Source organism: Balaenoptera physalus, assembly GCF_965194825.1.
Source record: "Balaenoptera physalus genome assembly, chromosome: 5".
Taxonomy (NCBI): Eukaryota; Metazoa; Chordata; class Mammalia; order Artiodactyla; family Balaenopteridae; genus Balaenoptera; species Balaenoptera physalus.
In genome coordinates this window covers 14,522,792-14,549,619 of record NC_138884.1, presented here as the reverse complement: position 1 = coordinate 14,549,619, position 26,828 = coordinate 14,522,792, and the positions used below count along the sequence as shown (strand labels likewise).

General features: G+C 37.6%; 2 protein-coding genes across 10 annotated transcripts in view; one reads left to right on the top strand and one right to left on the bottom strand.

Annotated features, from left to right (window-relative positions):
- SMARCAD1 (SNF2 related chromatin remodeling ATPase with DExD box 1) overlaps positions 1-3,983 on the bottom strand; it is a gene marked incomplete at its 5' end in the record, with an annotated part of 69,328 nt that extends 65,345 nt beyond the window's left edge. For all 3 annotated transcript variants that reach the window (XM_082461670.1, XM_082461671.1, XM_082461672.1), the window contains one exon: positions 3,794-3,983. In XM_082461670.1, the coding sequence (XP_082317796.1) occupies positions 3,794-3,983 (190 nt within the window). The remainder of the gene's footprint in view (positions 1-3,793) is intronic.
- Positions 3,898-26,828, top strand: part of LOC309660793 (uncharacterized protein) — a 249,950-nt gene continuing 227,019 nt past the window's right edge. For 5 of the 7 annotated variants that reach the window (XR_014263610.1, XR_014263611.1, XR_014263612.1 and 2 more), the window contains exons 1-2: positions 4,781-4,910; positions 12,122-12,211. Coding sequence is in view for 1 of the 7 variants with exons in the window: in XM_082461908.1 (XP_082318034.1) it covers positions 4,011-4,030; positions 4,651-4,695; positions 12,122-12,211 (155 nt within the window). In the remaining 6 variants the exon portion in view is untranslated. The other 2 variants (XM_082461908.1, XR_014263609.1) reach the window with 2 other exon arrangements.

Below are 26,828 nucleotides of genomic sequence, written 5' to 3'. Positions count from 1 at the left end.
TGATCATCAAATACCATCAAATAAATATCATATAAAACTTCCCTAAACTGCCTCCTTTGTCATCCCTACTGTCATTTGCCTACATTTAGGCTTCAATTATGGCAACATCTTCATTAGTGTTTTTCCCATACTGAAATGCTCTATACTGTGTACCAAATAAAGTCCATCCTCCCTGGCACAGCATACATAGGCCCTTCCCAACCCAGCAGTTTTTGTTTCTAAATCTTTTCAGCTTCACCTATACTGCCCTACACCTCCTCTTCCCTAGATAACCTCACCTATTCCATTTACATACCACACTCCAAGGCAACATATATTTCCATCCCTAGTTCACTGAATAAGCAATGAGTCATTGCTTAGGGTCCACTCAAAGTCATCTCTCTATGACTTTTCCTGATCCTCTGCAGAAAGAAGGGATAATTTAATTATTGTGAATTAGACTGTGGTTCTACACTGCTTAATATCCTCCCTTATTATGAATTACCACATTGTGCTATTTTAACTATATATATTTACATGTCCTTTCTTCTTGGTGTTCCTTGAGGTTCATGCTTAGCTCAACTTTTTATTCTTTACGCATAAAACATAATAGGTTCTCTCCTCTCACACTCGTTTGTCATTGCTTTATTCTCTCCAAATCTGCTATGCTCCCAGAAAAGTCAAATAAAAAAAGAGAAATAAAGTGTAAGTAATAACCATTGATAATTCTGGGCATTGTGAGAGTAAAATAAACCTAGGCAGGGGGAGGTGACCACAGGTTAAGTGTATGCCCTCATATCCAAAGGTTGGATTAAGGGAGCCTGGCCTATATCAAAAGTAGTTTCAAGTATCCATGGCTAAAGAATGACTGACGGCTACGGCACTGTTTCAAGATCATAAAGAGGAGGAGGAATATTTTTAAAATGTGTACAAAGGACTAACACCACCTAATCATCACCCAAAACTCCTTCTTTCAACACATCTTTACTGAGGGCCTACTATACACCAGTCACTGTTCTGGCAATGGGGATGGATAGACGAACAAGGTCTTTGCTCTTACAGATCTTATATTCAATAAGGGAGAAACATATATATAATGCAATGGATATAGAAAAATACAGTACAGTAAAAGAGGGGAGGAGGGTGGTTGCTACTTCACAGAGAGTGGTCAAGAAAAGAGCTTCTAAAAAAGGGTAACACTTCACTAGGCCCTAATGGAACAAAGCAGTCACAAGCAGATACCAAGAGAAAGTGTCTTGGAGGCAGATGGAAGAGCAAATGGGAAAAAGGAATGACTGAATGGGTTTGGCATATTCAAGGAACAGTGTATCTGTGGCACAGTAACTGAAGGAGAGGGGTAGGAAATTAAATCCTAACTCATATTAGGTAAAATAATAGGATTAACTGAGTAAGTTACTAGTTGATGATAAAGAAAGTAAGGTCAATATTCATATCCCACTGACAATTTCCCAATGTCCATATCCAGTCTGATCTTAAATCCAACTTTAGTGTCTTGACCTCCGCACAGGCCCAATGCGCAATTCAGCATGTCCCTCCCCTATGCTAAGTTAAGCTGCGTTTGGTCTACTGCTAAATTGAGGGCAGGACCTTTGATTCTCATTTGAATTTTTAAAGGCATGCCCAACGTCTTACAGTGGGTATTTCATACCTATTCTAATGTACAGAACTACCTTTTTTCCCTCAATTACTTAAACTAAAATTCTTAACATGCATTTTTATCTCACTCCTACACAACGACCTAATTGTAAAATCTTGCCCTTTCTTACTGTGATCTCTCATACCTCGTTCTTCTCTATCTGTACTGCCATCATTAAGTTTGGACTATGAGAGCTTCCTAAATGATTTCTCTCTCTTTAAACTCTACCCTTTAACAATACACAGTACTCATGACTGCTAGACTGATTGTTTTTACAAAACTAGATTCTTTCATCATTTTGCCCTTCTATTCTTGCATGGATCTACAATGTAAAGTCTCAACTTTGCCTTAGTTTTCAAGATTCTCAAAAATCCACAGGATCAATTACAATAATCTTTTCCAAAAGCAAAGCTCTCTATTCCTAGTAGGATGAACCCTCACCATTCCTGAAAAGAACCTGACTTCCATATTTCCCAAGTGTCATCAAGACTGACCATATGATTTCTAAAGACAATCTCAATTTTAAGAGTAATTTACGTATGAAAAGTCCCAACAAAGGAAGATGGAGTGAAGTCTCCTTAGGAAAAAAAGAGCAAAGCAGAAAAACACCTTCTGATTAGAAAAAGCAATTAAAATTTTCACATTACTAATATTGATAAATAACTAAAACATTTCATTGAATTCCAGGTAACAAAGTGCTTTTATTTTAGAGGTGAAAAAATTGTGGATCTCAGATAATCTAAGTGACTTGTCCAATGTCCCATTTAACTAAAATGAAGAAGCAGAGGCTTCCAAGGACTCAAAATCCCATGCCTACACCCTGGCCTTCCCTGCCCTCTGTAACTACATAAGAAACAGATTAAAATATTTACTGTTAAAATATTAAAGTGCCTGGATGTTTAGACATTAACCACAGCGCGTTATGCAAACCAAGTATCTGTTCCAAGAATGCACACAGGGATGTCACTCCAGGGCTTAAACCCTCCAGTGGTTTGAAACCAGGTGAGCTCAAAACTCTTCAGATAAACAAAGCCTTTCAAAATCCGACTTCTAATTACCACTTAACCCAACCTACCAAATTGTTCCACCATGTTCCAATTACACCGAAGTATTTTAAAATATTATTCTAATGATAACTTGTAGGGACTCTGCCCTCACTGCTCCATTTAAGTAGAAGAGTAGCAAACAAAATGGGGATATCGACGGTGAAGACATATATTACCAATTTTGAAATGTAAAAGCTGCTTGTGAAATACTGAGTTTTGCACTAAAAAAAGGTATTACTGAATAAATATTAAAATATAACTTGGAATTAGACTGCTTGGATTTGAGCTCTCGTTCCACGAACTTGCTAACAATTTAACCTCCCTGGGGCTCATTTCTGCAAAATGTGGATAATAATATCTTATAAGCTTGTTGTACAAATTAGATGAGAGGATGTGAAGCACTCACCGCTATGCCTAAAACACAGTAAAAGATCAAATATATTCTGATCGTTAACTGTTCGAAGAACATAGATTAAGATGGGAATGCTAATTTTTGGCTCCTTCTCAAACCCTACTGTCCATAACAATTAGCTGAAGAGGTTAAAAATGGTTCCTTCACCATGAAGAATACCAATTATTCATTTGCACTTTGGAGAGCTCCAGGAAGTCAGGTGGTTGGCAAAACCTGAATGTGATCTGCTCTTCATCTGCTCATAGAGGCTGTGTTCAGGCACCTTGAATAAAGTCTAACTCACAGCAGGTGATCAATATTTTTTGGAGAAATACTGGAATGAATGTAAACGTCTGGCAATAACATCCTCAAAGTCTATCATAGGACTGACTCACCTAGTTCTTCCTCCCTTAGCTACCACTCTGACCTAAATTCTGATTTTAGCTTCCATCACTGGGCCATAATCTAAGAACTCCCATAAAAGCGGAACAACTATGGAAGGATAATGAGTTGGAGGTACATGGTGCCTTTGGCAGTCCCAAAGCTGTATGTAAAAGGGCATGGTGAAGGACGATGCATCAGTATGTATGACATCAAGCACAAAAATTAGAAGCTCTTCTGCCTTTCTTCTTAAAAAACAAAAAAGAAAACCCCAAAAAACAAACGAAAAAAACCTCTCTATCTCTTGATGCTGTATCCATTTGCAACACTGTAACTCACCTGTTTTTTCAGTTATATCTGAATCAGGGGTGCCTGCCCTGCTAACTTCCCCTTCAGCATTCTCCTCTTCAGCACTAAGAGAAATTGGTGAAGAAGGGCCAGGCTGGGAGGGCTGAGGGGTTGCTTCGGGCGCTTCCTCAATCTTATTCCTTTTCTCAAAGCGAAAACGGTCCAGGTTGAAAAGATTCATATTGGCAGAAACCACCACCTCGTGGGGATGGGAGCTTTAAATGAACTATCTGCAGGGAGAAAATAAAAAGAGAAAAACAGGCCATGAAAATCAATGTAAAATACAAAGCCACAGCAGTTCACTCCGAAGGCAATTAAGAGCCCGCAAACATGCCAGTGGCTCAGGATGACTATTATGGCTGCGCCTCATTGTTAGGCCACAACAATCAGGTGGGCAGTGGTATCCTTTTAAAATTTTCCATTGCTCTTTTCACTCCCCTTCGTTTCCCAGCCCCCCCCACCCCGCCCCTCCTTCCTCGAACCACACGCTGACCCTCGTGCAACCTCCTCTTACCCCAGCACGCGCAGGCACGTTCCCCACGCTAACCCGCCGCGGGCGGCGCGCCCGCCCACAGTGAGAGGCTCCCTGCACTACGATGCTCCCTGCCTCGAAAAAGGACGTGCCAGGGCCCGTGCCTCGACACTGCGGGGACACAAAGGGGCCAAAGGAGGGGAGCGGCGGAGGCCGTGCTGGCGGGCACCCGCCCGGAAGTTGACGCGGCGCGATCCCAGCTGAGAGGAAGCTGATAGGATCAAGAAAACACAGGGAAGGTTCAGAGGTGGGGAGTGTGCTGCGGCACCTCTTTTAACGCTCGCTCGCTCGCTATCACTCTTCCCTTAGTACTCACGGTCTTGCAGCCTCGGTGCACTGTAACAAAGGTTGAAAAGCGAAGGTAATTCCTGGCGTGGAGCGACGGTAGCCGTGCCGGGACCTTCTAAAACGGAACGGAGAAGCCTAATGAGCGCGTAGTGATGACGCAACACGCAGCCTAGGCTTTTCTCTTCCCCAGCGACGTGTGAGTGGAAAATGTCTAGGCGCGCGCTGTTGTCATGGTAACCAATACCCGCCTCTTTGCCCTGGGAGCTTGCTTGCGGCCTGTTTCTTCAGGTTAGCCAGAAAGTTGTTAAATAGAACAATAATAAATAGCACAATGACAATATATAGCCTAATAAGAATATTTAATATAATATGTGATATGTTATAATCTATAATATTTACATAATATGTCGACAGTATAACACCATTGTTCTAAAGCCTTTACGTATAATCTCAAGAAGACTGTTTTTATAAAATAAGGAAACTGAGGCCTGCAGATGTTAAGTAGTTAATTAGTAAAGAGGAAAACCCAGGTATGTTGAGCTTCAAAGCGTATGAACTGCCTCCGCACTGTTGGCTGGATTGTTCCTAGAGTGGAATATGACAATTAATTCCCATATCTTAATGGAAATATTACGTTAAGAATATTTCCTCTCTTTGTTCTAAGGTTAGATTAAACAGGCAATTTTTTGAGTCGTAATTTGATCCACTGGTTGGCATTTACCTTGAAGAAGAATTACTGCAAGTCATTATTCTGCCAAATACATTGGTCACTGTAAACTCAAATTAGCACTTTGTTTATAAATCAGTGTTTTGAATTGCAGAACACGAACCCACAATTTTATCACATGTGGGCACGCTGATAAAATTAAACGTATAGGCCCGTAAAATTCAGGATCAACGACTGAACAATTGGGATTTCCATTGTACCTATCTTTAATATCCCACGAAATGCCCTAGATTTATGCATGCATGTTAAATTATGTGGTCAAAGGATACATCAGCTTATAAATAGTAAAGTATTTTTGGTGTTGAAAAATATTTGCTTTAAGATCTACTCCCTTAGCCACTTTCAAATATGCAATACAGTATCATTAACTGTAGTCACCGTGCTGTACGTGTAATAGAAAAAAAGGAATATTTGCTTTATATTCAGAAAGATCTAGCATTGAAAATGGATTCCATTAGCTGAATGACTTTGAGCAAATTGTATGTAACATCTCTAAGTCTCACTTTCCCCATCTTTTAATTGTGGTTGATGATACTGTTGACCTCTTAGGGCAATTTTCTGCAGCAGTCCTAACTCCTTGACATTTTGTAGAGCTGGGACAAGAGTGGAAATGGAGACCCACATACCATATATCTAAATATTTAAACATTATAAATACAAGAGCTAACAAAATGTAAAATTAGAATATGTTCGTTCTATCATCCTATTTTGAAAATGACCTGGAAAGCAAGGCCGAGTTTAGAATTCCTATGTGTCAGACAGAATGGGGGAGATGCAAAGAGCATTGGTTGGCACATGTATCCTGCCTTCCTTGTGTCACCTCCTCCCACTTAGTTTGATACCATTGGAGGCCTTGTGTTCATGCATATGGACACCCACCTCAAATGTCCAAGTCTGGCGCTGCCTAGGGTTGGCATAATTTTTAAAATGTACGCTGTGTTAAATTTGAATTTTAGATGAACAACGAATACTCTAGTATAATTATGTCCCATGCAATATTTGGAACTTATTCATACTAAACAATTATGTGTTATTTGTCTGAAATTCAAATTTAACGAAGTATCCTGTATTAAATTTGGCAAACCTACTCCCACCCCACTGCTTTGTCACCTCTCTGACCTAGGGGCCTTTTTGCTACATGTTGGGTCTAAGGATATAGATACTAGAAGCGCTATTGGCCCTCAGCAGAAAAGACCTGGGGAAAAAATCACTGTTAGCCATTTTGGAGCCTTGTGAGCAGAGAATTTTGAGAGCCAGGTACTCAAAAGCATTCCCCGTGCCCCAGGAACTGACTTTATTATTTTAACAAACCTGTATGTTTATCTTAAGGAGTAAAATATTCATTAGGTATGTGACTTTTGCTGAAGTTTTTGGTTCATTCTCACTGACTATGGTCATGACTATTTATTTCTTTTATGTTTATTTTTTTGTTTTTTAAAACTTTTTTTAATTTTTAATTGAAGTATAGTTGATTTATAATGTGCATTAGTTTCTGGTGTACAGCAAAGTGATTCAGTTATACGTGTGTGTGTGTGTGTGTGTGTATTTATATATATATATATATAAATATATATATATATAAGAATATATATATATATTCTTTTTCAGATGCTTTGCCCTTATAGGTTATTACAAAATGTGGAGTATAGTTTTCTGTGCTATGCAGTAGGTCCTTGTTGGTTATCTATTTATATGTAGTTTTATATATATATATATATATAATGAAATATTACTCAGCCATAAAAAAGAATGAAATAATGCCATTTACAGCAACATGGATGGACCTAGAGATTATCATACTAAGTAAAGTAAGCCAGACAGAGAAAGACAAATATCATATGATATCACTTATGTGTGGAATCTAAAAAAAAAAAATGATATGATACAAAAGAACTTATATACGAAACAGATCCACAGACGTAGAAAACAAACTTATGGTTACCAAAGGGGAAAGATGGGGGAGGGGTAAATTAGGAGTTTGGGATTAACGTATACACACTGCTATCAAAAGCATTTTTTAAACATCAAGGCACAGGTTCTGAGTGAACATCTCCCTCACAGATTCTTTGCCCTTTGGGACTGGATGTAGCTGAAAAAGAGCCAAATTGAGCCCTGTAAAGCACTAGGTCCAGTATAGGAAGCATTCTCTCCCCGTTCTAAGTGTGGGGTGGTTCTGCAGCATTCATTGACCTGGGAGAATTACAATGATGATCCAAGATTGGGAGTTTGATTGATGATGGATCAAAAGATTAAGAGAGTATATAACAAAGTAACACAGACTGCCATAACGAAGTACCACAGACTGGGTGGCTTGCACAACAGAAGTTTATTTTCTCACAGCTCTGAAGGCTAGAAGTCCAGTATCAAGGTGCTGGCAGTGTTGGTTTCTTCTGAAGATCATGAGGGAAGGATCTGCTCTAAGCCTCTCACTTTGGCTTATAGATAGATGGCTGTCTTCTCCCCGACTTTACATAGTCTTCCGTCTGTACTTGTCTGTGTCCAAGTTTCCTTTTTTTAGAAGGACACATCCTATTGGATTAGGGCCCACTTAATGACCATACTTTAACTTAATTACCTTTAGATAGGTTTAAAGAGCCTATCTCCAAGTGTAGTCACATTCTGAGATACTGGGGGTTAGAATTTCAACATATGAATTTGGTGTGGGAGGAGGGGGATGGAGACATAATGTATCTCATAACAGGTGCAAGAGAGTGGAAGGACTCTCTATGTGGACCTGAAATCTTCTAGAATGATAGCAGGAGTTGGGGCTGAAAACCAGTCCTCTGATTTTTCTTCCTTCTGACCCTAAATATGGTCATTCTCCAAAGTTCAGTCCTTTGTCCTCTGCTTGTCTCACTCTGCTCTTTCCCAGAGTGGTCTGATTATGGTGGTGACTAATTCGTCAAATCTTACTCAACTATAGACTTAAAAGAAGTTAATCTTACTGTTTATAAATTATAGCTCAGTAAACATAACAATTTTAAAAAAGTGACTATAAACATTTAATTATTGATATGGAAGAAAAATTTGAAAACCACCTTCTCTCCTAGAATGCATAGGAAAAAACCAAAGAGATGAAATCAATAAGATTTAAAGAAGTGATAAATACAAGAGTCAGAAGACTGAGAAACAACCTTTGATCAATTAATATAATCAAAGAAAATGACCAGAATAAATAATGAAAAATATAATAGAAAATGTTCAGGAGTTTTCATTAGTCTGCAAGTGAAAGAGTGCATTGGGTTCAAGACAGCAGCAATTAAAAGAGACTATCTACTAAAAATATCCTAAAGAATTCTTTTTTAATTTCAAGAATTAAAAAAGATGTCTTGCAAGTATTTTTTTTTCCACCATAAAACCCCCTACAGCCTACAAAGGGACAAAAAAAAATCAGTCAAAAACTTGTTCGTTAAACTAAATGCCTGAATGTAATTATGCAATATCTACAAAGATTTGAGGGAAAGGATTGGGACTCAGTAATTTTCTAGATCTCATATATATTATTAATTTATGCAAGAAAAAAATGTCAAATTTTATTTCTTGGGAATACATCTTCCTTAAAATGTTCCTAAAGACATAAATCCAGCTGACAGGGTAAAAAAATGAAGGTTTCAAGAATGGACAATTCATGGTGTAAAAGTATTCTGTTGAGACTAAAGACAGTTAGGACTTAATAATTATAAATATGGTGTACTAGTCCACTTTTTGTTGCATAACCACTACAAAATTTTAGTTGCATAAAACAATAAGCTTGATTGGCTAATGTGGCTCAACTTCAGGCTACAATAACTGTGTGCACATAGTACATACTCAGTAAATACTTGTTGAGTGAGTTAAAGATATTAATAACTAGACCAAATGTCTAAGCATACAGATAACCAGAAATAAATTTTAAAATAAGCTGAGTATCTTCAAAATGATACATGCTATGGAAGAACAACATGAACCAGAGTTTACAGATCTCAGGAAAGAGGTGACATACCTCAAGAAAGGAAGAGAAGTAAAAGAAAAAAAAATATTAGAAAGGTAGATTAAACTGGTTGTAACACATAGATAAACAAACATAACAGATAATGCCTTAAGAGAAATAGAGGGTGAAAAGGATTAAAAATATTAAAACTAAAAATATAAAGGCAAATATATTTCAAGAGAAAATAATATATATTGAAGATAAAGAAGATCCAACATAATTATAATTGAAGTCACTACAGAAGGAAACCAAAGCAAAGGTGTGGAAGAAATAACTAAAAACTATAATTCAAAAAACATTTCCTGAAAATTACAAGGATTTGAAACTATGTATTGAAAGAGTACATCATTTACCTAAGAATATCAACCCAGATGGCCAACACCAAGATGTATTCTAGTAAAATTTAGACTTTAAAGAAAAAATTTAAATATTCCTTGAACATTTAGACAGAAGCAAGCAAGTGACCTATAAGGGAAAGAAAATTCTATTATAGACACACTTTTAACAGCAAGTCTTCATGCCAGAAGAAAATGGAGTATTGTATTTAGGATGCTCATGGAAATAAAATGTGACCCAAGAATTTTATATTCAGCAAAAGTGCCTTTCAAATATAAAGACACAGATAAGCTATCAACGTCATGCCAGAACTCTGTGGATATTGTTCTCTTGAGCACTCCTGAAGAATCTATTAGAAAATGAGCTTCATAAAACCAAAATGCCAATAGAGACAATGAAGTGAGGACAGATATCAAGCACTAACTACATAGTTATTTATAGAACAAAGACAATATGAAGTTTCAAAGGCAAAGAGTATAGTATTTAATGGCTGTATGATCTGTCAATGCATACCTCTTAAAATGGGGAGAGAATGGTAGGAACATATGAAAAAAATACTTCTTTAGCTTTTTAGTTATTGTATTGCAGTAAGTGTATTAGTATTAGACTGTTATGTGTATATTATTGGATAAAGCAAATGAATAACTCTATCATTTCCTGTTTCCTTGAGAACCAGAATCCTCAGGTAGAAGAAAGGAGATAAATGTGTTAGACAGAGGTTAGAGTGCAAATCCTAGAGTGCAGAGTGATCCTTTATTTGAACTGAAAATATCTGTAGGAACTTATGAGGTTTGATACACACTATATATATATAAATGCATTGTATGTGGGTTTCCTATTTGTGTTCACTGGAAAGGCCTAGGAACCGATTAGGCTAGTACATATCCCTACCTCCAAGACTGTGGTCTTGAAATATCATTTACCACTAAAGGAAACCAGGACTTTTTGGAAAAGGGACAGATTCCAATCTGGGACAGGAAATGTACAGAATGAGCCTGGAATGTCTTCATATACCAAAAAACAAGGAAATTATCAAAGACCACTAACATCATGTCGAAAAGATTCAAGAGTCAACTTGAAGGGGTTCCTACTACAGGCCAAAGATGGTGCAATTTGAACTTCAATAAGATATAAAAATTGCAATTATTTGAAAGCCATTAAATATGTTTAAATCTATGAGTTTTTTCTGATATTAAAAAATACTGGTTATCTTTAGAGAATGAAAGGAGACAGTTATCATGAAAACTAAAAAGTATGGGAAAAGAATCATGCTTTTATCCTGCCTTTTCTCTATAAAGGGCTCTGCTAAGTAATCAAATAATGATTGAAGGAAAGTGTCTCTTTATAAAAGTATTCGAACCAGTAAATGAGAAAGAAATGATAAAATTGAATCACTGCGTAAGCCTGGCTGAAATTTCCGACCTACAAAATCATAAGATATAATAAAATGGCTAACCACTAAATTTGGGGGTGGGTTTGTTATGCAGTAATAGATAACTGGAACATATCCAAGCATTTTCCTACATTTTTGTCTCAAATGTACTGATTCTCTCAGTTAGAACTAAAAGGTTCCTTATTTTCCCTTCTTAAAATACCAAGATTCAGAAACTGTCTAGAAATCATAGGCTTATTTCTTATTCACCTCAAGTTTGGAGTAGCTGAGTCCAAAAGTCAACATTTGATAGATTTTGTTTACATGTTGTCACGTTTTCTCTCTGCCTTCTTTGCCAGAAGAATTATTTCCCACAGTAGTATATAATTCTTCTTTCTCAGTAATGTAAATGAGATTAAAGGCACCTCTTCTTTAGAAATATATACTTAGTCATCGAAAGGCATTATCATTTCTAATTTGTATTAAAATGCTTTTTATGATCCAACATGGTAGTCAAGATAAAGTTCCTAGAATACAGGCCATAAAATAAAATTTTGTCAGCAGGACTACTCAAATGTGGTGACTAAGATGTCGGAAATAAATTATTGCTTCAGGGGTCCCTATGGGAATAGAATTCACCTTTTATATTGTTTTGTCTTTTTGTTGTTGTTGTTTACTTTGGTCGTACTGTGTGGCACGCAGGATCTCAGTTCCCGACCAGGGATAGAACCTGCGCCCCCTGCAGTGGAAGCGCGGAGTCTTAACCACTGGACCACCAGGGAAGTCCGAGAATTCACCTTTTAAGTTAAAATAAATATTTATGTAGGGCTGCTGTGATGGTTAATTTTATGTGTAAGTTTGACTGGGCTAAAGATGCTCAGATAGCTGGTAAAACATTATTTTTGGGTGTGTCTGTGAAGGTCTTTCTGGAAGAAATTAGCATTTGAATTGGTAGACTGAGTAGTGAAGATTGCCCTCGGCAATCATCCAATCCATTGAAGGTCTGCACCGAACAAAATGGTGGAAGAAAGGCCAATTCACTGTATGCTTGAACTAGGACATCCATCTTTTCTTTCTTTCGCACCTGTTCTCAGGTCTTCAGACTTGGGTCTCGGACTGGAACCACACCCCCGACTTTCCTGGACTTCCAGCTTGCAGAGGGACTTCTCAGCCTCCAAAATCGAGTGAGTCAATCTCTCATACTAAATCTCTTCCTGTATACTTATATGTATATCCTATCTTTTCTGTTTCTCCATAGAACCCTGACTAATACAGCTGCCAAAATCCTGTTAATTACTTGCTAGTTTTGAAATGGGCTCAGTGAAAATGTTTGCTAGAATCTTCAAATTTCTTCATTAAATAGGAGGAAAGGCTTTGTCGGAATTTTCTTTTTTTCTTTTTGCTTTATATTTACCAAAATAAAACTATGAAGCAATTTGAGGAAGGAGCAACCCTTCCAAATTTGAATTGAATTGAATAAGAAACCAAACAAAATAATGAACAGCAACAGAGATTAAAAATGGGATTTGCAAACCTGATATCTTAAAAACGTAAACCACACCTGGTTGGTAATGGAAACTTGTGTAAATTAATCTTATCTCCCACACGCAAATATGAAATGGAAAAGACAAGATGCCAAGTCATAAAACTAAATATATTTTTCTTCCTTGGTAACAGGAAAATAAGACAAATATTACCAATTTGTAAGCAAATACTTCTTTTCCTAGATTAATTATTCTTAATTTGGGGAGGTGAAGGGGATGGTAATGAACCTCTTTTGAGAATCTGACTTTTAAAAAACTATGGAATGCGTTCCAGAAAGCTGCATATGCACATGATGGATTGTACATAATTTCAGGAGGTTCATGGACACCCTAGTACTCTGTGGTCTTCACATTAGGAAATTCTGTCAAAGAGGTCCTCAATCCTAATAACTCTGGAGGAATCCATGGTGATACCATCCCTGTATGTGCCTTTTAGAACATAAAACCTCTAGTAACTGCCATTACCAATTTAGGGGATTAAAAATATTGAGCATTTTTCATCTTTTTGATAATTACCTGCTATATTTTGTTAACTATCGTAATTGTTTTTCTGGAAAAAGGTAGGATTTAAATTCTAAATAAAGTACATAATGCTTGCTTTTCAGTAACTTCCCATTAAGGAGCAAAGCTCATGTTGTAACTTTTCCTTGCTTGATTATTTTCATCCTAATTTCTTCCTCTTCTTTTTTCTACTTATGCATGTCTTACAACTGTCAGGATACTCTCAACTGGAAATTGAGTTCACACACACATACACACAAGACCTTACTTTTTCTGCCAGTGTCCTTGCAATTCAGTTTCTTCACAACACTCTGTAATCACTGTTTTGTTGTTGTCCGTACCCACAGTGTCAGGATGGTGCTTGATACTTTGAATCATTCAACTCACACATCCAAGTCCAAATTTTACCACATTTGTACTTGCAGCATCTCATTTTTGTTGTAGCAGTTCTTACCTTGAAATTATCCTTTTATATCTGGCACTCTGCAGATGTCATGTCTCACAATGTATTTAAGTCATACCAGATCACTGTAATCAATCCTGTACGTATATTTTTTTCTTCTTGAATTGGTCTTTACAAAGAGATTCCAAAAAAAAAAAAAAGTTCTTTCCTTCAGCCATTGCAAATTCAATAAAAATTAAACATAATTCAAAATTCTTCTTACTGCCACATCTACTTGGACTTAGTCAAAACAGAGTTCTGGGAATAGATTACATGTTAATGTTTTACATTTTTGGGCAGTGTATGTTGTCTGTGGACTGTTCCTACTTAGGTATTTGATAATATTATAAATGCCTTACATCATACATGTCTGTATTCTTGAAAGTAGAAACTTTACTGAACCAAAAACATGGGCTTCAATAAATAGTCATGGATGATAGATTTATAGTCAGCTATAATGGGAAAGATGAACTCTTCATAAGAAAGTAATAAAAATTACAAAGTCATTGTGAAACTAAAGACGCCTGGGTTCAAATCCCATCTCTTTTGTTTACTAGCGGTGTGATATTCTCTCAATTTCCTTATCTGTTATATAGGGAAAATAGTACCCACACCAGAGGATTTCTGTGGATTAAATTTGAAATAATTCATGCGTAGGGCAGGAGCTGGCCAATAGTTAATACCAAGTAAATATTTATTATTTTTAGAGTGGAATTCGTCTTACCTAATGGCTTAGGCTTCCAGTAAGCAAATTATGTGAAAGATAACTTTTAATTAAAATTATCCTTATAAATTCTATAAATCAGTCATAAATTATAGTGTACATAGATTTGTATATACTACATAACTCCCAGTAATTTATTTAATTAATCATTATTGTGTGCCTACTCTGTACCAAAGGACTATGAGAGGTGCTAGGAAATATAAGAATGAACAAGACTGATGTGATTCTTATATTTTTTCAGATAGCTTAAAGTCTGTCAGTGAGATAATTAACCATAAATTACAAAGTAGTATAATATATGCTATGATAGTGAAAGTAAAGTATACAGTGCTAGAGGGACTCTTATGATTTGTTGGAGAAAGCTAGGGAGAAAGTGACAGCTGAGTCCTAAAGGATGAGTACAAATAAACCAGTGAAGGAGATAAAGTGGTGACAAGGAGGGAAAAGGCTGAAGTCCTTTAGAGGTCAGTATGAGGAGTATGAGGTCAGAGGGGGTATGTACTTAATCCCCAGGGCAGAGGAAAGGATCAAAGGTTTTTAAGCAGTTACAGTTAAGAAAGTTGACTCTGGTGTTTATAAACATTGAGCTGGAGTGCAGCAAGAATGGAGGCCTATCTTTACAAAAGAATGACAGCTAATAAATGTAGAGGAACGATAAAATTGTTAAACCACTACTTTGCAGGCTTAAAATAATAATGTAGGCAAGAATCATTAATGGATGATGGCAAAATGAATGGGTGAAAGGTTGGTGAGGAATAGGATAGTCACAAGGTATTCAAGTTTTCATCCCACAGGTGATGTGCTAATTACAAAGGGAAATTTGTATCCTTACAATGCAGAGATCTGGTGAACTTGACATTATGTGCCTCTTGATGTAATGCAATAAGAAGTTGTCATGGGCTGGTGAATTGTGTCTCCCCAAAATTCATACGTTGACATCCTAACCGCTGGTATCTCAGAATGTTACTACATTTGGAGATAGAAACTTTAAAGACGCAATTAAGATAAAATGAAGTCATATGGGTGGACCCTAGACCAAGGAAGTGATGGTGGAGGTGGAGAAAACAGGATGGATTTTGAAACAAAATTATAAAATATAATTGGCAGGATTTGTTGATAGTTGGAGATGTAGTGGGCGTTGGTGGTGGCAGGGGGAGGAGAATTCTGGGATAAACAATGACATCGATCTTGGTTCCCCTGAGATAGGGAACAAAGGAGAAGGAACTAGTTTGGGGGAAATGATGACATCAACTTTGGATAATGACAGCCATCGATCAGGATTCCTGGGCCCACAAAGCTGTCATGATAACCACATCATGGTGTAGACCTGCTTGAAAGGCCACTCATTTTTCCCTAGATGACATTTTAATGTAGTTCATAATTAATTATAAAATCAAGAACTATGCCAGGCACTTACAATTACATTATACATAACAATCATCACATAGTCCAATTAAATAATTATTTGGTGTATTTTTTCTTTGAGCCTTAGTTCCTCACTGTAAAACAGGGATAATACTTAGTCATGTTAAAACAAACGTGAGGAAGCAGAAATCGTGTTGTATCCCAGGTGCCTACTATAATGCTCATGTTTATAATAAATGCTTAATAAATATATGTCAAATTGAACACATCTCTGAAATTTCCCAATGTTCACTCCTCATTCTACCAGTGGACAAGCTTGTGCTATGACCAGTTACAATAAAGTTATTGATTTTTTCATGCTGTAGGTAAGAATTCAGGATAAAAATTGTAGAACATATTAAGATATATCAATTAATTTAATCTTGATTACATTCATGAAGATGTTATTTTTGCATCTTATACATGAAGAATTTGGGAAAGATTAAATGGCAGTGACCTAGACCATCTTTGCTGGTAGGAGGCAGAACTAAGACTGGAAAACAGACATGGGCTGTTTTCTACTGCCCCACAGGTGCCGTAGAAAATGCTAAGTTAAAAATCTGAGCAAGAATAAATGAAACAACTGTGAATTTTATGTGATCCTAGACATTGCCCCCAGCTCATTGTATGATGACACTCTACACGGGTTTCATGTTTCACTTTTAATTTTAGGTTTGTGCCTTTTCTGAGCAGAGAACTTCATGAGGGGTGAGATGGCCGCTGTGTGTACACACCTGCATAGACACACACCACCTTTCACCGGTGATTGGAAGGAATAGACGTTTAAACTTATGTCCTAAGACAAATTTAAACTTAAGTCCTTATAGAGGGAAAGAGAGGTTAGTAATCCATCACAACTCTAACTCAAAATCAGTTTAATCTGTTGTCAGTTACCACCATTTTAAAGGTATTTAAGGGTAACTCTCTAGATAGATAAATAATCTTAAAACACGTATAAAAGGATCAGAAATCTAATGTGATAAAATACAGCATAGACAAAATATTTTATAAGTTTTATAAGTTCAGAGTTTGGCTCCATTTGAAATTTGTATAGCACACCTGGTTTCTCCTCTTAATATCAATATAAGATACTTCTGAGACTGATTGGAAAAGCATTTTTGAATTAGTGTACTAGGAAGGATTACTTTCTTTTTATGATTTGTGAATGACTTGCGCTATATTAGAATCAACAGCAAAGTTGTCTTTGAATGACAGAATTGACCAGTCACTTTTCTCTTTAGGCAACTTAGATAGAATAACTTAAGGAATTTCTAGAAGTGCCTCTGTTCAGAAATCTAATTGTCTTACCTAAAATGCCCACCGTTCAAATTTTACTTGTGCTAAGCACTGGCCTGGTTTAAGATGGTGCTTAAAAAAAGTAAGTACCCCTAGAAAGGAAATTAAATCTCAGGTAAATGCGTTATTGTGTTTGTCATTCATTCATGTTCACTCTCTTATTCCTGTATCATTGTTTAGAATGCATGTTTATTGAGGTGTAATTTACATACAGTGAAATTCACTCCTTTCAGGTGTATTGTTTGATGAGTTTTGACAAATATATGTGGTCATATAACCACCGCCACCACTAAGATATACATTTTCATCACCCCCCCAGAAGTTCCCTCTTGTCTTCCTGTTATCAGTCTTCACCCTCCTTCCCCAGGCCCTGCCAGCCACTGACTTAATTTCTCTCTCAATAATTTTATGTTTTATAAGCTACTTACAATACCTGACGCTAGGGATACAGAGGCAGTAAGATCTAGTCCCTGCAGCAAAAGATCTTGTCAAGTGATGGAGACAGGCTTGTCAACAGAATATTACCACAGGGTGAATGTATTACAAATATACAAATGATATACTTTGGTAGCACAGAAGACATACAACTAACTTTGTGGATATTCGAAAATGCTACATTAAGGAGATGGTAACTGAGTTGGGTCCTGAAAGGATGCGCTGGAATAGGGCAAACAAAGAAGATGGGATAAGACTTCATGACTGGAAGCAATAGCTGCACGTAGGCACTAAATGATGCACATTTCTGTGTCTTCTGAAAAGGGGATGAAGATAAGTGTGGCTGACAAAGATCTGTTCAAGGCGTGCATAAGGGTCAACATTCTACTCCTCCTGCTTCTGTACCCCAGCTTTAGGCATCCCTTTCCTGGATACCTGAGTTAATGAAATAATCTATCATTAACACTTTGTCAGTGGTTGTTTCTGCCATATGTTGTTAAAGTTTAAATTTGACTTTAAATGGCATAGTGAAAGCCTTGAGTTTGAATCATCAGCAAACCAGTAAGGAGGTTAACTGAATTTGCAGCGTTTGAGTTTGAGACAGTTTTTTTTTTAATTATTATTTATTTATTTATTTATTTATTTATTTGGCTGTGTTGGGTCTTTGTTTCTGTGCGAGGGCCCTCTCCAGTTGCGGCAAGCAGGGGCCACTCTTCATCGCGGTGCGCGGGCCTCTCACTATCGCGGCCTCTCTTGTTGCGGAGCACAGGCTCCAGACGCGCAGGCTCAGTAGTTGTGGCTCACGGGCCTAGTTGCTCCGCGGCATGTGGGATCTTCCCAGACCAGGGCTCGAACCCGTGTCCCCTGCATTAGCAGGGAGACTCCCAACCACTGCGCCACCAGGGAAGCCCCGAGACAGTTTTTGTATTGGAGAACATTTCTTGCTTTTACAAAAATCATACCTAAAGACCACTTTTATGTAACAACAAGAAGTCTTAACTTGGTGTCAATTTATTCTTCCTGTCTTCCTTTCCCCCACTTATTTCCTGTTTTAGTTAGGAATGCTTTTGCTGTAAGAAGCAGAAAAACTAACATGGCTTCAATCATAGGGCCATTTACTGTTTTCCTTACAGGAAGTCTACTAGTTGTTGGTCTCAGAAGCGGTCAAAATATCGTCAAGGACGCAGATTTTCCTAACTTCTTCTCCAACATTCTTAGGATTTCATCCACATATTATCATCTTATGGTTGTTTGTCAGAGGGCTGCACAATTCCAAACACCACATCCACATTTACAGCAAGAAGAGAAGGGGCAGTGCAGTGAGCTCTCTTTTTCACTTATCTCCTTATTAGAAAGCCACTCAGAAGATTGCCCTGATCGGTTCATTGAACAGAACTGGGTCACACGTCTACCCTTAGATCAAAGGGAGGCCTGGAAAATGAGAATCTGGTTTTCCTAGCTCTGTAGTAGAAAGTGACAAAGAAAAGGGGGGTGGGGGGATTAGAAATGCTTTTATATAGCCAATCAACCGCATTTGCCACGTATCCCAACAGTCTTTTGATTCCTATTTAGTATAGGAAATTAGTACCCTTAAATTCAAGAATTTTGGGTGTTCTGTCTGCAATATCTCTTCTGCTCCCATATCTTCCTATAAAACTCATTAGATTCTTCGACACCATTTCAGATGCCACACTTATTAGCCTCAGTTGGATAATATCCCTCACATCTTTAATTCCTCCTCCTGTTTTATTTATTTATTTATTTAAAATTATTTATTTATTTATTTGGCTCCACTGGGTCTTAGTTGCGGCACGTGGGATCTAGTTCTCTGAGCAGAGATCAAACCCCGGCCCCCTGCATTGGGAACACGGAGTCTTACCCACTGGACCCCCAGGGAAGTCCCTCCTCCTCCTACTTTAACCCCACAACCTGGTCTGCCAGTCTCCAATCCATTCTGCAGAAATATCACATCAGCTTTACACACTTATGTGGCTCTCCGTTGCTACAGGAAATGGTACAACATCTTTAACGTGGTTCATAAGATTCTGTGTTCTGGCCCTTGACCTTTGAGTTCCTCTCCAGTCTCATCTTCAGCCATGACCCTCCTACCCTCACGGCAGTCATCCTGAACTTTCAGTTCCTCCTATGCACCGTTCTCCCTCTCCGTTCCTAGCCTTTACGCAAACTGTTCTCTTGCCCTAAAAAACTGTTCCTTGCATTCTGGTGATGTCTCGACCCACGTCATTTAGCTGACTGACTTTCATGCCCTCCCTCAATCATTCTCAGTGTTCTTAGATCATACAGTGATTCCCTATCAGATGTCATTATCACACTGTATTATAATTGCTTATATAATTCTCTCACTGCTCATAGATTCTAAGCTGCATGTCAGAGCCTATTGAAGCGTTCTTCGAAATAGATGCTCTATAAATATTTTGGGAACAAAGGAATGAATGACTTGAGCTCAGACTGAAACTCACCAAGTTTAATTGGATTAAATGAGAAATAGTTAAGAAATACATAAATGTACTTTTAACAATTTGATATACAAACACTTTTAATATTGCACTTAGGGTTGAGTTCTGGGATTAAATTATAGGGGGAAGATAGGTGTCAAAATGTAATTGGGTAAATGTGAGCTTTTAGTGAAAATTCTGGGAAAGGTGTGTTAACAGCATAATCCCAAATCTATTTTTGCCATATTCAGCCTACATAAGTGAAACTATTTAAGTGTACTTATTTACTTGATGAAAGATTTCAAAAGTGAAGGGAAAAAATCATTATTCCAGCAATGATTTGTCATTACAGGTCTGAACTGCCAGAGGCACCAAGTCACCCAAAATCTATATAGCGTGAGTCACAAACCAAACAGGTCTTACTGTGTCTGAATTCCAGTTCCTAGTCATGCAGTTAACTGTGAATGTGACAACATTTTGAGATAAAAGAACTGATTCTGCAAGGGACATTTCATCTCACCCATTTCTGTAACTTAGGAAAGAGAGTCATAGAATATAAAGGTACGTTAAAATAACAAAATAATTCACAATTAATATGTATTCATATCTAGAGAAGCTCTAAGCAATTAAAAAATTTAGAATCATTTTAAAATTTATTTTATTTATTTATTTTTGGCTGCGTTGGGTCTTCGTTGCTGCGCACGGGCTTTCTCAAGTTGTGGCGAGCAGGGACTACTCTTCGTTGCGGCATGTGGGCTTCTCATTGCGGTGGCTTCTCTTGTTTTGGAGCACAGGCTCTTGGCGCACGGACTTCAATAGTTGTGGCACACAGGCTCAGTAGTTGCAGCTCGGGGGCTCTAGAGCGCAGGCTCAGTAGTTGTGGCGCACAGGCTTAGTTGCTCCACGGCATGTGGGATCTTCCTTGACCAGGGCGCGAACCCGTGTCTCCTCCATTGGCAGGCGGATTCTTAACTGCTGCGCCACCAGGGAAGTCCCTAGGATAATTTTTAAAATAATTTTCTCCTCAAAGCATTTTATATTCCCTATAAGATAAGGAGCAACTGGGCCTATGGATGGATTCTGTTGTGGTGCATGATAAGTGCACAAATATTTGACTGGATTGATTGGCTCAAATGGGTATAAGGAAATCTAGTTTCTAATCCCAGCTTGGGCTTCATGAAAGTAGGTAAATCACTTAACACTAGACTAATAGATATGTAAATTGTGTGGTATATTAGAAAGTGATCATTGCTTTTGGAAAGAAAAGGGTAAAGCAAGATTGAGAAGATCAGGAGTAGGGGTGGGCGTTTAAGTGAGTGCATATGCTTGGCATATATGAGCCTTCAGTAAAATACTGTCTACCATTATTATGACTTTGGTTCTTATCTGAAAATGAAAACATTAAGTTGAGTGATTCCTAGTGCTTGAAAAAATATTTGTGTTCCATTTCAGGATTTTGTGGCTAACGGGCTCTGTTGCAGACTTCTAAGTTTTGTAAAGTTATTGTACTTCTATTTGTTGCTTAAGAATTTTTTGTGTTTGTCTTCCTTGTGATTTCTATAAAACAGTATGGCTTTAATAATGTAGGGATTATTTTTAAAATACACTGATTTGTTTAAAACAAACTCAAAATAAAAATTTTAGTGCATTTAAAAAAAAAATGTAACAGTATGAGATAGTAGTTTATTTGTCAGGCCAGTTTCCTTTGAATCTTATCTTTTTGGTCATTGATTCATGATTGTTTTAAGTTTTTCAACAAATACTGGCACAGAGCCTCATTCTAACAAATTCCTGTTTGAATTTGACATAGTTATCATTATTGTCTTAGAAACAAACATTTGCAGCACATATGTTAGGACCTGTCCCCAAAGACTGTTGAATGTCATTAAAAGTAGGTGTTCTGCATTGCTGTAAACCGTAAGCTAGAATCCATATGTCAGTCCCAGATGAGTTTCTACCTGAATATTAATTTTTTAAAAAATGAAATAAGGAAGAAAAAAAGAGACATCCTTAAATGTTTAAACCCACTTAACCATCTATAGTAGAGGACTTGAGAAAGAGTGATATATAGCAATCTTACTTGTTTCTATAGCAATCTTACTATTCCTTTGCTTGCACAAGTATCTAGATTCCAGCAAAGGAAAACGTACAATAGTTCAAAATACTCTAATGTTCTAACAATCTTCCACTCTTCATCCTCTTCTATTTATTTTAGCTGGTATAAATTATACTTTTATGAGTTCCAGAAGCCTTGGTAGAAAATTTTCAATAACTTAAAATATATGTGTACTATTACCCACATAACAAATTATCCTCCAAACATAGTAGGTTAAAACTACCAACATTTACATTGTTTCTGAGGATCAGGAATCTGGAAGTGACTTAGCTAAATGATTCTGGCTCAGTATTTCTCATGAGAAAGCAATCAGGTTTTTATCTAAGGCTGTAGCCATTTCCAGACTCAAGTAGGACTGGAGGATCCACTTCCAAACTCGCTGACGTGGTTATTTGCAGGCTTCAGGCCCTTACTAAGGAGCCTGGCCACGGTAGCTAGCGTCCCCAGAGCAAGTGATCCAAAAAGAGGGAGATGGAAGTGTCTTTTATAACCTCATATCATTCCTGTCATGCCATCACTTCTGCTGTATTCCATTGGTCCCACAGACTAATCCTAGTACAATGAGGGTATGAGAGCCAGGAGGCAGGGATCATTGGGGGTCTTCTTGAATCATCAGCTACATATATATATGTATATTTATATGTAGTTTATTAGTTAAATATATATATTTTTAAACCAATAGTTAAATCTACCCAGCTGACTGCCAGATTAGAGTCTAATGACTTTATTATACCAAACATTTTTTTGGTGGAGTATTTAGGCAAACAGTTACTTCCAGCCATTTTTACTGAGACCAGCTTTGAATTGGCTTTTCCCTTTTGCAGAAAGATTATAATACAACTTTGACACACTCATCATTAAATTACCAGAAAAAAACTTTAAAAAATAATCCTGAAGATGAGAAATAAAGGGATTTTATGATCTTCTAAAGAAATTAAACAAACAAGAAGCTGAAATTAAAGAAATAGTAACAAAACACATTCGATAGGAAAAAAAATTCCAAATCTTTTCTTTGATGAGACCATTAAAACAGAACCTGGCCACGGAAAAATGAAAGAAAGCAAAGGTATACAAGGTTAGACATGAAAAGGAGATATTGCCATAGATCAGGAGGTAGAAAAGTATTGGGAGCATTATGTGAGACTTCATGGCTACAAATTTGAAAACCTAGAAAAAATGGATTATTTATGGAGACCAGTGGTTCTCAAAATGTAGCCCCTCAGTCAGCAGCATTAGTATCACCAGGGAACTTGCTAGAAGTAAAATTCTCAGACCTACTAAATCAGAAACGCTGGGAGTGGGATTTAGTAATCTGTGTTTTAACAAGCATGCTGAAGTACAGGAAACACTGAAAAGAACAACTGCCATAAAGGTGATTGGAAAGGTGATTTAAACTCTAACATTAAACGAAACACCTGGATCATGTGAATTCACAGCTGTGTTTTATCTAAACTTTAAAGGATCCATCAGTATTTTTTTATTTATTTTTGGCTGTGTTGGGTCTTCGTTTCTGTGCAAGGGCTTTCTCCAGCTGTGGCGAGCAGGGGCCACTCTTCATTGCGGTGCGCGGGCCTCTCACTGTCGCGGCCTCTCTTGTTGCGGAGCACAGGCTCCAGACGCGCAGGCTCAGTAGTTGCGGCTCACGGGCTTAGTTGCTCCGTGGCATGTGGGATCTTCCCAGACCAGGGCTCGAACCCGTGTCCCCTGCATTGGCAGGCAGATTCTCAACCACTGCGCCACCAGGGAAGCCCCATCAGTATTTTTACGAACAATTTTTTAAAAATATTTTAGACATTTATTTATTTTATTTATTTTATTTTTGGCTGTGTTGGGTCTTCGTTGCTGCGCGCAGGCTTTCTCTAGTTGTGGCGAGCAGGGGCTACTCTTCGTTGTGGTGCACGGGCTTCTCATTGCGGTGGCTTCTCTTGTTGTGGAGCACGGGCTCTAGGCGCGTGGGCGTCAGTGGTTGCAGCACGCGGGCTCAGTAGTTGTGGCTCTTGGGCTCTAGAGCGCAGGCTCAGTAGTTGTGGCGCACGGGTTTAGTTGCTACGCGGCATGTGGGATCTTCCCGGACCAGGGCTTGAACCCGTGTCTGCTGCATTGGCAGGTGGATTCTTAACCACTGCGCCACTAGGGAAGTCCCCTATGAATAATTTCTAAGCATTAAAAATTATTGGGGCGGGCTTCCCTGGTGGTGCAGTGGTTGAGAATCCGCCTGCCATTGCAGGGGACACGGGTTCGAGCCCTGGTCTGGGAAGATCCCACATGCCACGGAGCAACTGGGCCCGTGAGCCACAATTACTGAGCCTGCGCGTCTGGAGCCTGTGCTCCGCAACAAGAGAGGCCGCGATAGTGAGAGGTCCGCGCACCGCGATGAAGAGTGGCCCCCGCTCGCCGCAACTAGAGAAAGCCCTGGCACAGAAACGAAGACCCAACACAGCCAAAAATAAATAAATAAATAAATAAATTAAAAAAAAAAATATATATATAGGGGCAAAAAAAGAATGATGACAGAGGAGAATGTGATTGGGAGGTCACATAAGGATTTTCAGGAGTGCTGATAATGTTCTATTTCTTGACCTGAGTGGTTAGCAGTTATTTGCTTTTTAATTATTTTTAAACTGAACATATGTATGCATGTATAGATAGGTTGACTGATAGATAATTTATGTTCTCTTCTGTATGTTTATTTATTCAACCCACATTTATTTAGTGCCTCCCATGTGGCAGATACTGTTCCAGGCACTTGGGATACTTCAATAAACAAAACAATGTTCTCTGTCCTCATGGAGCTTACATTATAGGGGGAAAATATCAAAAAAAATAAATACAACAACAAATTATATCATATTAGAAGGTGATAAGTCTATGGAAAAAAATAAGTTAAGAGGAGTTAAGGGGGACAAAGAGGGCTAGGATGAAGGTCTCATTGTTAAAATGAGATTTTATTAAAGACAGGAAGGTAAGGTGGTAAAACATGAGAGTATCAGGGAGAGGCAGAGGGAACAACTAGTAAAAAGCCTTAAATTACAAACATGACTGATATTTTTAAGGAAGAGCAAGGAGGCCAGCATAACTGGAGCAGAGTGGGTGGCAAGAAGAGAAGTTAGAGAGCTAACCGGACGAGTCATTTAAGTCCTTGTAGGCCACTGTAAAGTTTTTGCTTTTAAACAGAGTATAATAGGGAGAAATTGTAGGATTTGGTTATGAGAAGTTATATGATCTGACTTATGTGTTTAGAAGTATCACTCTGCAGTACTGAGAATAAACAGAAGGGTAGAAGGATGAAGACCATCTAGGAGGCTTCCATTGCATTACTGACCATTGCAGTAATTTAGGCAAGAGATGTTGGATTGGACCAGGGTTGTAGCAGAGCAGGTGATAAGAAGTAGTTGGATTCCAGATGGATTATAAAAGTATAGCCAACAAAATACCTGGACAGAATGAAAGTGGGGTATGAGAGAAAGAGAAGAATCAAGGATGCCTCATTGTTTTTGATCTGAGCAACTGAAGTATGGAGTTGCCAGCAACTGAAATGAGGAAGGCTGAGGTTTTTTCGGGGAAGACAAATGTATAGCTTGCAATTAAAAAGTTTACAAAACAGAAATTGAGTCCCAGATGTAGAAAACAAACTTATGGTTACCAAGGGGGAAATGGGGGGAGGGATAAATTGGGAGGTTGGATTTGACATATGCACACTGCTATATATAAAATAGATAACTAATAAGGACCTACTGTAGAGCATAGGGAACTCTACTCAGTACTCTACAATAGCCTATACGGGAAAAGAATCCAAAAACAAGTGGATATATGTATATGTACAACTGATTCACTTTGCTGTACACCTGAAACTAACACAACACTGTAAATCAACTATACTTCAATAAAAAAATTAATTAAAAAATAAAAAGTTGACAAAACAGCATATATAATATTATCTATTTTTGTACAATTATAAATGTACATACACACATATTTAGGGAGATGTATGAAGTGATGGGCTCAAAAAAGGCTAATGATAGAAAGGTCCTTAAGTATCATTATGAAATAAAAATGAGAAGGTACAGAATATTAAGTACAGTAGGTTTTTGTGTCAACAGAAGGGTGGGGAAAAACAATTTATATTTGTGTTTGCTTGTATATGCATGAAATACCTTTGTTAATTTACTGGCACCATTAGTTACTTCAAGGAAGGGAAACTGGCCTAAAAGGCCCAGACTAAAAGGGGACAGGACTAAAAGGCAGATTGTTTTACTGCATACTGTTGTATATCTGCTCAGCTTTGAACCATGTGCATGTGTTATCTGTTCAGAGCTAATTAATTAATTAATATGTAAAAATCTAATTTCCATTGCTGGTGGAAATGAAAGGATGTATTGTTATATTATTGATAGAAATGTGAAATTATACAGCTTTTTTTTTGTAATGCAGTATGACAACATCAATTATAAATAAAACTACATATACATATTTATTTATTTAGTTCAACTTGGTAATTTCACTACTGGGATCTATATTACAGAAACAAAATACCAGTAAGTAGGAACATAGTAAAAGAATGTTTGTTGCAGTATTGAAAATAAGATGACTGCTTGTATGCAAGAAATACAAAATGTAGGAAAGTGTCTCTATAACCCTATTTTTTAGCAAAACCACACATTCCCACTCATATATGTATGTGTATATTAGTATTGTATGTACATGTTTATATATATTTGCTTGTGATGACATGAGCATTGGAGACAAAAACGGAAGGCTATGTTAATTTGAGAAGGGGGGCGGTTAGAATAGCGGCTAGCACATAGACTGTAGAGTCCAACTGCCTGGGTTCAAGTGTGTCCCTGCCACTTAACACCTGTGGACCTTGGACAAGTTACTTTATC